This window comes from Peromyscus californicus, unplaced genomic scaffold (assembly GCF_007827085.1).
Source record: "Peromyscus californicus insignis strain IS unplaced genomic scaffold, ASM782708v3 Scaffold_3__1_contigs__length_106647218, whole genome shotgun sequence".
Classification (NCBI taxonomy): domain Eukaryota; kingdom Metazoa; phylum Chordata; class Mammalia; order Rodentia; family Cricetidae; genus Peromyscus; species Peromyscus californicus.
In genome coordinates this window covers 85,745,253-85,760,736 of record NW_026294551.1, presented here as the reverse complement: position 1 = coordinate 85,760,736, position 15,484 = coordinate 85,745,253, and the positions used below count along the sequence as shown (strand labels likewise).

Here is a 15,484-nt window from a genome sequence, read left to right as displayed (position 1 = left end):
TGAGAGCTAATGGCTTCCAACAATCCCAGAGCCTGATTCTCCACAAAAAAATACCATTCCTAATGTGGCCAGTGTCATCCAGCAAAGCCCTTATACCCATTTCTATCGATATGCTATGGATGGCCTCTCCTAATCCGAAGGCAATGGCTTCGGGACGAATTGGCATGTGCACAGGAGTCAAAGAATACCTTCTTAAAAGTAAATGTCTGGACGTTATCTGCTTAGAACTGGTACCAACATCAGATGGGTTAAATAATTTCATTTTGTATTGCTTATTACAATAGTCTATTAGGACAGAAAGTGTCCTGCAAAGAAGAAGACAAAGAAGAACAAGAAGAAGGAGGAGGAAGAGAAGAAGAAGAGGAAGAAGAAGCCACCAAAATAGTGGTAGACTGTTCATAAGCAAGAAAATAGCATAATATCTTGGTCTTTCTTAAAACAAACACATCTCAGATTACAAATTGTGAGTTGTAAAACACATGTAAGGAAACAAAATGAGAGCTACATGCTATTTCTCAAAATACGTATGGTGGAATGGTAAATTGGACTGGAAAATGCACATCAAATTCTTAAAATTATTAGGGGCAATAGAAGGAGAAGAATGCAACTAAGGAGAGAAAAAGACTCCAAGGGAACTAGACAAGCAGTTGTTACTTACACATGATGGGACGAGCTTTGCCTAATCTCTCCTCTGTACTTCCGCTTTGTGCTTTTAAAATGGTATCAGCGTGCGTGCGTGTGTGTGTGTGTGTGTGTGTGTGTGTGTGTGTGTGTACAAGTTTGGAAGGGGGTCCATGTGCACGTAGAGTTCAGAGAACAACCCCCGCTGTCCTTTAGTGTCCTTCACCAAACACCAGTCATAGTTTTTAAGACCAGCTCTGTTATCAGTCTGATAGTCACTAAATAGGCTAAACTGGATGGCCAGCAAGCCCCAAGGACATACCTGTCTCATCACTCAGTTCAGGATTACAAACAAACACCATAATGCCCAGCTTTAAAATTGTACTAATCTAAATAATTAAAACTGAAATCCTTAGATGAGTGTATCTATGCCGTACTTTAATATACCTCTGATATATTTTTTTCTAGGATGTCACATTTCTTCCCAGGTATACCCTTGGCATTTTCCTGGTCATATATTGAATTAAGCTCGAGAGGAAATTGTGATTATGTCTTTTTAAAGTTCCAGTCTGTCTAGAATTATGTTGTAAAGCAAAGGTATTTGTATCAAAATCATTAAGATTGCCAGGGTATCCATTAGTTTGTTTCCTTAGGAGTGTGAGTATGTCTATATGGCTTCAAGTACAACCTTATACTCCTGCTCCAGTAGATATGATGTACAATTTAGCCAACCCTTTTTATTCCATTATTCAGTCTTGTCCCACTCATCTATATAAACTTTAATGCCAGGCATGGTGACATACTTCTGTAACTCATCATATAGAAGATGGGGCAGAAAGAGCATGATTTTAAGAAGGTGCTTAGCTACAGAGTGAGTTCCAGGCCAGTCCAGACCACGTGACCCTCCTCAAAATACCACCACCGTTACCAACAACTTTAATAGTACCTGTATTCATAAGCTATGCAAATAAGTTTTCTGTGCTCTCCCTCAAACATTTAATACCACTGCAGTTAGAGTATAATGGGAAACAAACAACATTTTAGAAAAGAATCCAAAGAAGGATATGGAGAAGCAACAGCAGCAGCAACAGGAATGGATATGTGTAGATCCTCATTCCTGTAATCAGCATGCAATGGTAAGGTATACAGTTCCTTGTCCATGACATAAATGAGGGATACTATGAGCAAAAGACAACAGAGCACATGAGAACATGAGAATAGGCATGTAGTAAGTGAAACATGAGACCTAAAAGAGTGTGGCTGTGGGATTAGGTGAACCAGGGCGAAGTGTCATACTCATTCATGCATTCATTTATCCATCCAACCAGTATTTACCGATATTATTTTAAGTGCTGAGCCTTATACTAATGGTTTGAGATGTCAGCAAACAAAACTGATCAGGATTCCTGTCTTTTTGGAGCTTGTGTTTTAGCTGGAAAAGACAGACAATAGATAGTTGACATAATGTAAGTTCATAAATAGTAATAAATTCTTGAAAGGATAAAAGAGTGGGTGAGGCCAAGGCCCTTAATGAGGATTTGATCTAGAAAGCTCAAGGAAGAGGTTACATTTGAGGAAAGGCCCTTTAGCAACTAGAGCTTGCAAGTGCTCTCCCAATGAGCTACATTCTCAGCTTTCAGCAGAGACTTCATAACCTGGAGGAAGGCAGTCCATCAATGCCAAAGATTCAGGAAGGAGTATTCCTGGTTAATTATAAAGACAGCATGGATAATTTTGAGACTCTACAAATCACTTTACAAGAAGGCATCTGATAGAGAGCTGGGCATGCATGGTAGGGCTTTGGGTTTGACCTTTCTGTGACTCTAAATCCTGACTTTAAAAATGTATTTATATGCATATAATGTGTTTGTGCATGCACATTTGTGCAGGTATGACATGCCAACTTATTTTGTCAATCTAAGAGGACAACCATACGTGTAGGTCTTTGACTTCTTACTTATTTGATATAGAGTCTCTTGCTGTTCATTGCTGTGTAAATTAGGCTAGCTGGCTGACAGGCATCCAAGGATTCTCCTGTCTCCCTTACTATTGCACCCTAGGAGCACTTGGATTAAAGACTTGCACTGCAACATCCAGTTTTAAATGCATTCTGGAGAACTATACTTGTGTGGCAATTGGTTCACCTACGGAGTCAGCTTCCCATCCAAAATCTAGGAATTTCAGTTAGCATGGACGAGAAAGTCACTGGGGTTTAGGGGGAAGAGGTAGGACACTATCTCTTGTGAAATTGATAAGGACTGGTCTGATTATTGCTCTTGAATATTAGGGTAAGAATAGAGTCACAGAGATGACAGAGAATGAATTTGCAGAGAATGGTTACAGTCCACTGGGAAAGAAGCATTCTAGTTGTAAGCAATTGTAGACTATGTCCTACATTGTGGTAGACGAACATGGATACTTTTAAACAGGACTGGAAGGAAAAGGGAGTTGTTATCAATGAGAACAGGAAAGCTACAAGAAGATCAGGCATGTGTGTGTGTGTGTGTGTGTGTGTGTGTGTGTGTGTATGTGTTTATCTGGGTGTGTGCCTGGGTGTGTGTGTGTTTCTGTGTGTGTGCATGCACATGCACAAAAATTGATATACATGGACTTAGTATTGAATTTTAGCTGTGTATTTGACATATAAGTTGAGATGCTGATCACAGAGCTAAATATATTGGAGAGAGTGCTGATATAAAAAATGTAGGCTTGGGAGTCACTGACAGATAGATGCTGTTTAATGTTATAGGAATGGACAACGTCACCAGAATGGAGTAAGTGCAGACAGAAAGGCTTACAAAGAACTGAGCTACTCTTCATTCCAACAGGCTCAGATATGTTTTGGGCACTTCTTAGTTAAGTGTTTAGAGCAAGGAGGACAAAGCAAAAGCATGTGTAGAAATTGCAGCATGGTCAGTGGAAGGAAAGCCATGAGTGTGCAGAAGGTTATTCAGTAGGTAAACAAGGAGTACCAAAGACAAGGGACTTGGGCTGGGGAAGTGACTCAGTCAGTGAAGTGTAAGCCTAGCAAGCATGAACAGCTGACTTCAGAATCCCAGCACCAACATAAAAAAACCAGACATGGTGACATGTACTTATAACTCCTGTAGTTTTCTACCCAGCCTGGCTCAGTGAATTCCAAGTTCAATGAGAAACCCTGTATCAAAAAATGAGGAGGAGAGCAGTAGAGGAAAACACCAGATGACAATCTCCAGCCTCCGCACACACACTCCCAAACTCCCATGCACATCTACACACAAGGAGTGACTGACTGTTTCATGTGTTACTGATACATTACTAAGATGAGACCCCAAAACTGATCACGGTGCTGTATTACTCATTGTTGATGAGTGTTGGAAGAGTAATTGCACGGAGGGAAATGTGTGACAGTTTGTATTGTGGTTATGATGAACTTGAGAGGACTTGAAACAATATGATCAGTAAATATGAGACTGGGTAAAGAGCAGGAAAATACATGGCAGTAATTCCTGGAGGATGTGGGTGCTGGATAGTTTTTTATGTCAACTTGATACAAGCTAGAGCCATTTGGAGAGAGGGAACCTCAATTGAGAAGTTTCCTCGTGGGCAAACCTGTGGGGGCATTTTCTTGATTAGTGGTTGATGTGGGTCCCTATCTCTGGGTGGGTGGCCCTGTGTGGCAGAAAAAAAAAGCAGGCTGAGTAAGACATGTGCATCAAGCTAGTAGGAAGCACTCCTCCACAGTCTGCTTCAGTCCCGTTCCCAGGTTCCTGCCCCCAGGTTCCTGCCTTGAATTCCTCTCCTGACTCTACTGATTGCTGGACTACAAGCTGTAGGATGAAATAAATCCTTTCTTCCTCGAGTTGTTTTTGGTCATGGCGTTTGTGTCACAGCTATAGAAACCCTAGCTAAGGTAGTGTGGGAGATGGCACAGTGGTTAAAAACACTGGATGTTCTTCCCAAGGACCTGGGTTCGATACCCAGCACCCATCTGGCAGTTCACAACCATCTGTAACTCCAGTTTCAGGAGGATCTGGTGCCCTCAGAGGGCACAGACATACATTCAGGGAAACACTCACTCACATAAATAAATCTTAAAAAAAAAAAAAAGATAGTGTGGGAGAATAGAAGGTAGAGAAAACAGCAGCATGTCTGTTGACGTGCTGTTTGGATAACAGAACAGCTCACCTAGCAGTCAAGTTGGAGAACTCCATGCCTAACTCACCGTAGACCCAAGGGACTGTGCACAAGCTGGGGTGGCACCTGACTCTGAGAGATAACTGCTCCTTCACAGTAGTACGTGGGGTAACAGCATGCATAGGTACAAGTGCTGGGCTGCGTAGATGACAGACATCACTTAATAGCGTGTTCTGAGGGAAGGTCGACGGAAGCCTTGGGGGCAGGGGGTGGATAATAAAGTTGGGATGGAGACAGGTGATAGGATACACACTCCAGATACTTTAGTACAAATGCAGAACATAATTGGGGGCTGGGGGAAAGTTTTAGACGCTTTTAAGAATTGCTAAGGACCAAGTCATATAGAATTTATAATTTGTGTGGGGAAAAAAAGAAAACATGAGAAAAAGAAGACAATAAACACAGGCTGGCTGAGTGTGTCAAGACGTCCCCCCCCAAGCCTGACAGCCCGCGTTTCACTTCTTTAACACACATGGTAGAAGGAGAAGGCTGACTCATACAGACTTTTCTCTGACCTCCACATACATGCCATGGAACACATGTGATTACATCTGCATACACACACTCACGAAAAAAAAAAAAAAGAGAGTGATAAAAATCTAAATGCAACGCAGGACCATTTTGCTTCAGACAGTGAGTTTCTATATCAGGAAAAAGACAAGAGCATGTAGGGTCATGGGCCACACAGGGTCCATGCTGTTCTCACATGTAAGGGAAATATCGGTCCACAGTAACTAATTAGTATTGTGCCGGAAACTTCTGCTTTGCTTCAGATAAAACAAACACCTTTTAGAGATGGGGGTCACTATCTTCAAACAGCGAAACTGACATTTTGAGACCCACAAGTGAATGGCACAACCACAAAATACCAGCTTCAGTCGAGCATCTGTCAAACCTAAAACTCACCCACTGGGAACAAAATACACAGAATTCAGTTGCCCATGGTACTTCGGGGTGCTAAGAAAAAGCTTTAAATTTTTTAACATTAGAAAAAAATTTAGGTTAGAGAAAGTGTTTCAGATCTAACAATGATACTTCTTTTTTTTTTTTAATAGCAATACAGTTTCAGAATATTATTTAAATATTTTTCAGGACCAGGAACTGGAAACCAGGACCCTTTGCAAGCTCTGCAAATATTCTTTACCACAGAAGAGGTGGTCCTGAATTTTAACTGCTTTCCTGGAGGACGCAGCTAGTAAAGAGAAAAGTGCCCAGGACCCCACACAAGCGAAATGCAGCCCAGCCCTGTTTCTCCTGTGCAATCTTTGCAAGCATGCAAGACTCCTATCACCAGGAATCAATTTAGGGGATTAAAAGAGTGAATTGAAACCCTTAAACAGCTTTTAGAAGACATTCCTTAAAGGGGCTTTAAAAGCATCCTTGGATTGTGTTCTAGTACGGTTATCATGCTGGAATGCAAAATGAGCATGGTTCTGAAGGGGGACGAGAGGAGTAGCGTGCTTGCTCGGCTTTCTAGGGGTCCAGGAACAGAGCCTGGTCTCTAATCGTGGAGTGTCGGGACAAGGCTTGTTGCATGCTGCTGTAACCTTGCCGCCTCCGATTAGTGAAACGACGGTTCTGTCATCTCAGGCAACTTTTTCACATTCTCAAAGTACCTCCCAGAATCCATTTCCTCCTACTATTTGGGATTCGGACAGAACATTTATCAGATTTCTTTTCTTCAAAGGACTCCACGGCAGCCATAAAGAGCCTCAAGGCTTCTTCCAAGGAGGAGAGAAGCAGGGAGACCCCTGTGCTGTCCAAAAGTCACCGTGCACAAACAAGTGGGACGTTCGGCTTGTATGTCTCCGTGTCTTTTCTTTTGTTTAAATTGGGGGTCACCTCTTGTCATTTCATTATTTCCTCTACCACCAACTTTCCCAGCCAAACTGACACATGTCTGGAATGATGGGCAATTAAATCCAGGGTGACAATTGTTTTCTATAGAGATAGCTCTCCTTGCTAAGGGCTCCTAGGTGTTTTATGAAAAACATTTGCGCTGTCTAGCGCATTAGGAGACTTCACCTTAGAGCCAATATTCCCCTTATTAAGCTTGCTCTCTCTTCAAAGGGGACAATGGTTTTGTTTGTCCCCTTGCCTCTTGTGTTCAGACCACCACGGAAATTGCTCTGTGTCTGGGCCAAGTCCGATATTCCCGTGTCACGAGGGGTTAGGAGCCTCATTAATTCTTGTGCTCTCATTTCAGGTTGGTTAGGGATCAACAGCAGATTATTATTTCAAACATTTATTTCTTGCTTCAATTTCCTCTCTTAGAATTGCCTCCAAATCACTTTCTCTTGTGTATGGTGTGCTCAATCTCTATTCGGATAAGAAAATCAAAATGGTCCTTTCAGCAAACCTATCCATCAGCATTATCAGGAACACATCCCACAAAGGCTTTGGTTGGCTTTCCTGCCTATCTGCCAGGTTTTGTACTTTTTTTGTACTTAAGTCCCCCCAAGAATAGCTGCCATTATACTGTGCACACAGCCCCAAGGGCACCCACTGTTCATGTTTCAAACTGATTAGTTCAATTTACTTCTACAAAGAGACAAAAGGGGTGGGCAAAGATTCGGCTAGGGATGCAGGGCTGGGAGAGCTACATTCCAGCTTGTGGGGATCTCACAGGTTCATAAGGACAATAACCATATACAATTACAATATCATCTCATGTTTCTGATAAGCTTATTTGCTGCTCTAGCCACATCAGCAAGAGCGCTGGGCAGATGTAGGTAGAGAGAACTCTTTGTCCTTTAGGATATGGATGCTACATGACAAACATGTAACCTTAGAGAAGTCACTTAGTCCCCCGAGCCCTTTAGGAAACATAAATAAGCAGGGCTGATGCCACTCATTCATTTATTCACGCAGCAAACACTTGTGACTTAATATCCAATGATGATGTGCTGTGTGTAAAGACCGAATTATAAACACTTATAAAGCCTCATATGATCCTCAGAACGAAATGATAGGGCTGGAGCAGACCTCAAAAGAAAGAAAACAATGTCCCTAAGGCCATAGGAAGAGGAGGTGGGAAACCTTCATTCCCATATTCCTCCTTTTTTCATGTCAAAGCCATGCTTTCTAGTTGGGCCTAAAGATTTCTATGATGTTCTGATTCTGTAGAGAAACCAAGAGAGACCTAGAGACCAGGTCCATGGACCCTTATTCCAGTTAAAAATCTTACCAGGTGGGAAGGGGCAGGAAGAACTCTCCAGAGACTCCAGCACAGAACAAAGGAAATGAAAATCTTTAAAAAATGACTTATGGCCCCAACTTTGTTTTCTTCTCTTGAATCAAGAAAATAATTTATAGCTTATTAAAGTGAATCCATTTTTTTCTTTTCTCAGGGTGACTTTGGGATTGAACCCAGGCCTCAGCATTCAAGGCAGGTGCCCAACTGTTAAACTCTAGTCCTAGCCCCTCAAAAGTGACCTCAACTACAAAAATAACCCCAGAATCCCACTGAGGGGAAATTAAAAACTACTACACAGTAAATAATAGGGAAAAAATGAGTATGCCCAATCCCACTATTTGGAGTGGTGCCATCATAGAAATAAACAAACAAACCAAAAGGACCATATTGAGCATATTTTCTCTTCCTTCATGTAACAGACATTACCTAGTACGTCTGACACACTTGTTCTTCTTCCCCTCGTTCTTCTCTCATTTTCTTTCCTTCTCTGCTTCCCCTCTCCTCCCCTCGTCTCTCCTCCTCTCCCCTCCCCTCCTCTCCTCCCCTCTCCTCTCTTCCTCTTACCTCTCTTTTCTCCCCCTCCCTTCTTTTCTATCCCTCCACCCCAATACTGGAGAGGAGGACGGAACATCAGACTTTCCATATGCTAGCCAAGTGCTTGACCTTCCAGCCCTAGGATGATTTCTGCAAGTGTATTTTGTTTGTGTTTTGAATATTCAAGACATGTGCACAGATACTTGGGTGTACTGTGAACAGAATTGAGCAGCGTTTGCTCTCAGTAGATAACTGTGTGCTACGCCGACACTAACTTGCTTCAGTATTCCTCTCCCTCTGCTCTACCAACCCTTCCCAGGTAGGTTTGGCTGCTTTAAGCCATTGTAAGTCCAGGGTCTAGTAGTGTAGGTGCACAACAAATGCTTCCTGAATTAATTAAATTATAAAGACTAAAAATGGGGAGGTTGTCCCAATCCTATGTATCATAAATGTAAAACTTACATTTTACTGTGTGCTTATCTTCTTCCTTCTACAGGTTTTATTTGTCTTAAGCATACATGAGATCCTAATACAGATAGAAATATTCAAATGCTATTCATTTAGTGGTTCAAACATCTTATTAGGAGACCGCCTCAACTTATTTGAGAATTACATCTTCAAAAGAGAAAACAACTGACTTACCCAACAAAAATAATACTTAATACAATTCAGAGTAATCATATGGCAACTCCCAAGGACCAGAGCCTCTGACCAAATGAAAAATCTATGTAGATGTGTTTTTATTTCTCTGCAGGATACCAGGTTTTATTTCAAACAGGAAATTATCTGTCACTCCCTTTGCACATCACAGAGTCAAACTTCCTATGTTACACCAACTTATCCCTGTTTTTATAGTTCATAGAAAGACATGGTTCCAAGACCTCCAATAACAAAAAATTTATTTATGTATTTATTTTTGCATGGCATGTGCTGATGAGCTGGCCTGCTCAGCAAGCATTTCACAGATTAGACCGTGAGTATGGTTTCAGGCAGCCCTCCCTCATGCTCCTGCGCATTGGCTGATAAACACTTCAAAGTAAACCGCTCATAAATATGAAATGAAAAGCCGAGGAGTCGTTATGCGGAGCTTTGAGATACAAATCTCTTTATTCCCTTCTGAAGTGGGGTTTGATTGACATAATGAGTCATAGATCCTGTCCAGGGACACACTGCCTTTTCCCCCTTTTCTCTGGAGACAGGGAGACTTTAAAGAAAGCCACTTCAGAACTTGGTGACAGACAGCTTACTTGAAAAAAAATAATAAAGTTGAATCCTATATTAAATAACTTATTATTTTACGTTAATGCCGACTAACACAACCGTGGCATATGTCAAGGTTTGGCTATCCAACCTCACAAAGACATTAGTAGCTACAACTCTAAGAAAATAATCATATCATCATCTTTCTTCTCATATATATATATATATATATATATATCATTGCTATATAGATCCTTTGTCTGTGAGGAGAGAAGGTGTTACATAAACTAATGCAGAACAGGAGCCCAAAAACTTAAAACCTAGAAGGCCACAAGAAGAAGTCTAGGCAGTGGGGGAATAATGGATGTGGAGAACCTATTTTTTAAATCAGTGTTTCCCAAAGGGGAAGGATCATACAGCTGAACTTTTTAAGAAAAACAGCTTTCAGAACAATGCAAAGTAGAAGTTTGATGCTCACGCACCAGTTTTCAACACCTGCTCGCCTAAAGGAGCTGAAAAACTTAATGGAATCACACAATTTTACATTAGATCACATCTTGCAGATTCAACACAAAAGAAGGTGGGCGAGCCAATATAAAAGCTGTAAGGATTAGAGAGATCTGTTTCAAAATGATAAGGAGTGGGAACCCCTTCTAGAAAAAGGCTCCATTCTTCAGTTGCCATAGATTTCTGCCTTTGAAGAATGTGGAACTCTACATTGCCAGATTTTGTTATTTTTCTAGAAAGTCTGAAATCTATATTTGATGTGGTATCTTCCATTGTTGGGGTGTCGGGGGTAGTGATACTTTTTAAGTGTGGCTAAAATCAAGTAGGCATTCGAGCTGGTGGTCTTCTGTCTCCACTCTGGACCCTCAGAAGTGATTACTCAAATATGTTTTTCTAAGAAAAGGGAGAGGAGGTAAAGGAATAAAGACTTCAAATCAGAGAATGTGGAGAAAGGGAGTTAGAAATAATTTATTTCAGTGTTTCAAATCCCCTTTTCCTGGTTCCTTGGAGATTCTACTCAGGCCTATGCTGAGTGAGAAGGGTTTGATTACAGCTGTCCCCCCTCAAGGCCTCTTCTACGGGAGCAAATGGATGCTTTTACTCAAGTAATGACTCTGGGCCAGAAAAATGTTTTGTTTTTTCCTAAGACAGAATCATACTAGGTAGCCCTGACTGGCCTCAAACTTCAGAGACTCTCATCTCAGTCTTCCAGATGCTGGCCAGAAACTTCTGTTAACAGTTAATTAGAACTATATTGATACCAAATAATTAAGAAGTCATTTAGAAGCTACATAACCTTTGGGAATAATGGCACACATCTAGACTTCCAGCATTGGGTAAGCTAAGGCAAGAGGATCTTGGTTTTGAGGTCTATCTGGGATATATGTGAGAACCAGTCTCAACAAAACAATAAACAACAGCAAAACACCCAAGAAACTGGTTATTTTAATTATCCCCTCACTATATGTAACTGAGTGGCGCAGGGCTTCCTTTACCTTGAGTTCACATTACCTATAATCTTTTGCCTGCAGATTTGGCCTGAGTGCCCAAGATAATTAATTGAAAACAAATGGAACATCCTCCAGCTATTCCCTTATGACATGTGAGAAAGCAGCAAGCATGGCTTAAAGTGGCAACATCACAGAGAAATTAAGCCCTCTTCCTAGAGGTGCCACCCATAGGAAAGGCTCAATTATACTACTGATTTTTGTTGTGAACAGTGCATCATAGGTAAGGATTTGCTTGTTTCGTTTTCTCAATTTAGCTAAAATAAGTCCATCAATAATGGACTGTTGTTGGGAAGTACATTTTATAGAAAAGATATACAACCAAGTGATCCAAAAGAAGACATTCATATCCTACTATGAATTGCTAATTTAATAACTGTCAATGTAGAACAGATAAGGATTCTGTGACCTACTGAAAGGTGTAAAATTTTTCAATACAAAGGCAGAGACTCAAATTCTGGCTCAAGCCAAAAATATAGCTCAGTAGTATTATTGGTGGGTAACATAACCTTGACTGGCACCAGAACCTCCAAAGCAAAAAGCAGTTACTACCCTATTCTCCTATTTGTCACAGTATGAAGAGTTGGCAACTGAATGCTTATGAAAACCCTTCTTAGTCCAACTTGGTATGATGTTGTTTCCATTTTTTAAACTGTTATATCTCTGATTATTTGAACTATAAATTATAAAACAACTATGAATAGCAAAAATATCCTATGTAATATATAATATTTTATATGTATAGCAAGGTGGCTAATACTTAAATCGTATTTCAATATAAGTAATGTTCTCCCAATGAATATAAATTGTGTGAGATGCTATACAAAAGAGGGTGTCACAATTTTACCTGTGAGAGGTAATATCAATTCTATATGCTAACATCAGACAACTGCAAGGAAGCAAAGCCTATCAAAGTTGCCAATAAGACATAAGAGTTATATATGTACATTTGACTATGGTATATCGAATACTTGTGTACATGACTATATTGTGTACTTGTATATACATGACTATAGTACATATATAGAGGTAACAATAAGGGATCTAAGTAAAGAAAATACTACATAGCTATGTATTACATATGTTTGTTTTTATACAGATATATATATATATATGTATTTGTATATGCATGTGTTCATATACACAGGCATGTATTATAAAACACACTTTCTCTCACACACACTCAAGAGTAATAGGAAATAACTCTGAACAATCCATAATTGGCTCAGTTTCACAGTAGGAATGATTGTGTGGCATAGTGCAAAGGGGCTTTGGAATTAGATTAAACAAAGTTCAAATCCTTCAGCTATTAGCTGTGGGGCCTTAGATAAATTTCCTGGCCTTTCTGAATCTCAATGTCCTTATTTATAAAATAAGGATCACAATATCAACTATATTAAAAGATACAGACTAGAGCTCATAACTGAGAAAGGAAAACAAGACTTATCTGGTGGTGAATATAAACCATTATGACGTGAAGTTGAAATCAAACCAGTTGTTGCTCAGAGCTAGAAGTGTGTGTGTGTGTGTGTGTGTGTGTGTGTGTGTGTGTGTGTGTGTGTGTTGTGGGGGGTGGGCATGGATAGTGTTTTGTGGGTAAAGAGAATATGCTTCTACTGGGTGTGGGGTGATGGTGTACAACCCAGACAATTTACTAACACTCCATTCATATAAATATCCCAAATGGGCAATTTTCTGGTCTATAAAATATATCTCAATAAACCTGTTGATAAATGAAATGGTTATGTGTCAGAACTTTCCTGTGCAGAAGGACCAGAAAACCAGCTATTGGGTCAATAATCAAGGTATACAGAACATATAACCAACCAACCAGCTCTGGTTCGTTTACTCCTTGCTCCCCCATCATGATCTGAATGGAAGTGGGAAATTTTGAGGTGCTGGGAGCAATAATACTACAGCATCATGATGTTCATTTTGGTGCTACCACCAGTTTTTATAGCTAAAATATCTGTAGAACAATAGATCTTAATTAATTTTCATTTGACTATCATAAAGGCACAGATCTCTTGGGCTTAAAACATTCCATGTTAACCACTGGAGTAGAAAGAATAGCCTTTCTAAGAACAAATCTAGACCAGAGGATTTTTCCATCTCAAGGACTCTTTTTTTAAATCCTCTAGACTGAAAATAGTTTGATTAGAAAGGCAGCACCAGGTTCATGTGTTCTGTCTCAGTCTAGGAAGAAACAGCTGTCAGTCACATCACTGTCCTCCTCCCACTGTCCCTGGGGGACAACTTCAGCAAGCTGTCGCCAGGATAAGCACTCCTTGGGGATTTGCCAGCTCATCATGGCCTGCAGCAGCAAAGCAGCCCATCTCTTCCCTTGGTCTATTAGGCCTTTGACTTCCTTCCTTCGTGCACAAATATAAATATAATGCTTAAGTGAACAATTACTACTGTCCCCAAAGAAATTTCAATTAAACACTTGGAATCCTTAGGAATGATACCTAGGGGGATTCTAAACACAGCTATAATTCGTTATGTATTATTAAATCTGGTCTCAGATTGTAAATCTCTTTTCTCTTTTAATATTAGCTGGGGCTTTCAAAGAACCACCTCTCCTATGATCTGAACAGTTCTTTCTCAAACCCTATGCAGAAATGGTTTCATGGAGCTGTCCTTGAACCAAAACAGCCGATGGTCCTGCTAGCATGGCAGATTGGCCACATTGCATTGCCCAATATGCTAAGGTTTTGCATCACGTCACTTTTCTTTTATGCTCAGAGCAAAGGGCACCCAGTAGTGTCTCATGGTTGTCCCTGGCAGATTTTTCCATGTAGCAGACAGTGTCCCGGTCCATCATGGCTTTGTGATATCATAATCATGAAAGCCAATGACCTGTTAATCTCTGTGAAGGGGTTGGCTTTGTCTAATTAGCTACTACGATTTAGGTGCCTGGAACCATGTTGAGCACACAGATAGAAGGATTGCTGTAAATAAGTGCAATCATGTCTGATAGAGGGCAGCAAAAGAGTAAGCTAAGAAGATGGAAAATATTTTTCCTTTGCATCCCACTGTGCTGTTGCCATGCATCTCTGGTGCCTAATAATGCAGCTGACACCGAGTAGGCCACAGGAACACCATTTCTCTATTCTCAATCTCTATTTCCTGTATGAATGAAAAGATTTGCCAGTGTGAACTGTGTTTGCTGATATGGAAACTGTTGCAGACAATTCTCTGGGGATCTCTGCACATCCTACCAGTGGAGATAGTGAATGTCTTTGCTCTGGACTGGTGTTTCACAGATGTTTGTACAGCAAACAGCTTTCAAGGATAGAGAAAGTGCCTTCTACCATAGCAAAGAACAGCTTTTAGTACAGACTTTGATGATCAGGGCAGTAATTCCCTGTGGAGCAGAGGAGCCTGCAGTGACCCATTGTAAGTATTCTGTTTCCCTAAGGTCTGGGTTTTGTCCCTGTGATCCGTCCCCCCCCCCCCCCACACACACACATACACACCCTGCATGTAGCTGTGATCTGGTTTTCCTCATGTTTCTCAGTAGGAACTGAGTCTTAAGAACTATCATTCATGTTTGTCTTCTGGGTACAATGATTTGCTGTGAGCTAAGGCTCGCCTGGGCTGAGACAGGTGTCCATGATTTCTGCCTAGCATCCCTGGATTTTCCACAAAGCCCCTCAAATACCAATAAAGAGAAATTCCAGAGCGTACAGGATGCTCATCAGAAGCCCCATGACCAACATAGCACCAGATGTCCCAACGAGGAATGACCAAGACACAATATTCTTTGTCTGTCTTCTCATCTGCACCACAAGAAAAAACATTCATGTGTTCAAAAGTCCAAGAGAAAACAAATGTCCATCAATCTCCTGGACAAACCATGTGCTCACCAATGAAGTGAATAATGCAGATTAAATATGGTAGCTCACCACTTTCCCACTCTCTTCTGAAGTGAAGCAGCTTCTTGTGTAATTTAAATCGCCTCATACTGACAAGCAATTCGGACTGGCAGTTCCATTTACCCATCACTGACAACTTCAAATGAGAAAGTTCGCCGACTAGAATTTGATATGCATTCTCTTTTGGGTGGTCATTTGAAAAATATTTGTCTTGAGAAAAAAAAAAAAAAAAACGCATCACCAACAATGAAACAAAACAAGACAAACAAATAAACAAAAACCAGGTTGGTATTTTTTTCTTCAAGCCAAGGCCTCTTTGAAAAGATAGACAAAAATACCTCCCTCCGCCCAAATGAATGCTTCCA

At 40.6% G+C, this 15,484-nt stretch overlaps 1 protein-coding gene across 13 annotated transcripts in view; it reads right to left on the bottom strand.

Moving 5' to 3' along the window:
• Tenm2 (teneurin transmembrane protein 2) overlaps positions 1 to 15,484 on the bottom strand; it is a 1,246,916-nt gene that overhangs the window by 870,958 nt on the left and 360,474 nt on the right. For 9 of the 13 annotated variants that reach the window (XM_052758549.1, XM_052758552.1, XM_052758554.1 and 6 more), the window contains exon 4: positions 15,150 to 15,329. The exons of the other annotated variants lie outside the window; for them this stretch is intronic. In XM_052758549.1, the coding sequence (XP_052614509.1) occupies positions 15,150 to 15,329 (180 nt within the window). The remainder of the gene's footprint in view (positions 1 to 15,149; positions 15,330 to 15,484) is intronic. 13 annotated transcript variants of the gene reach the window in all.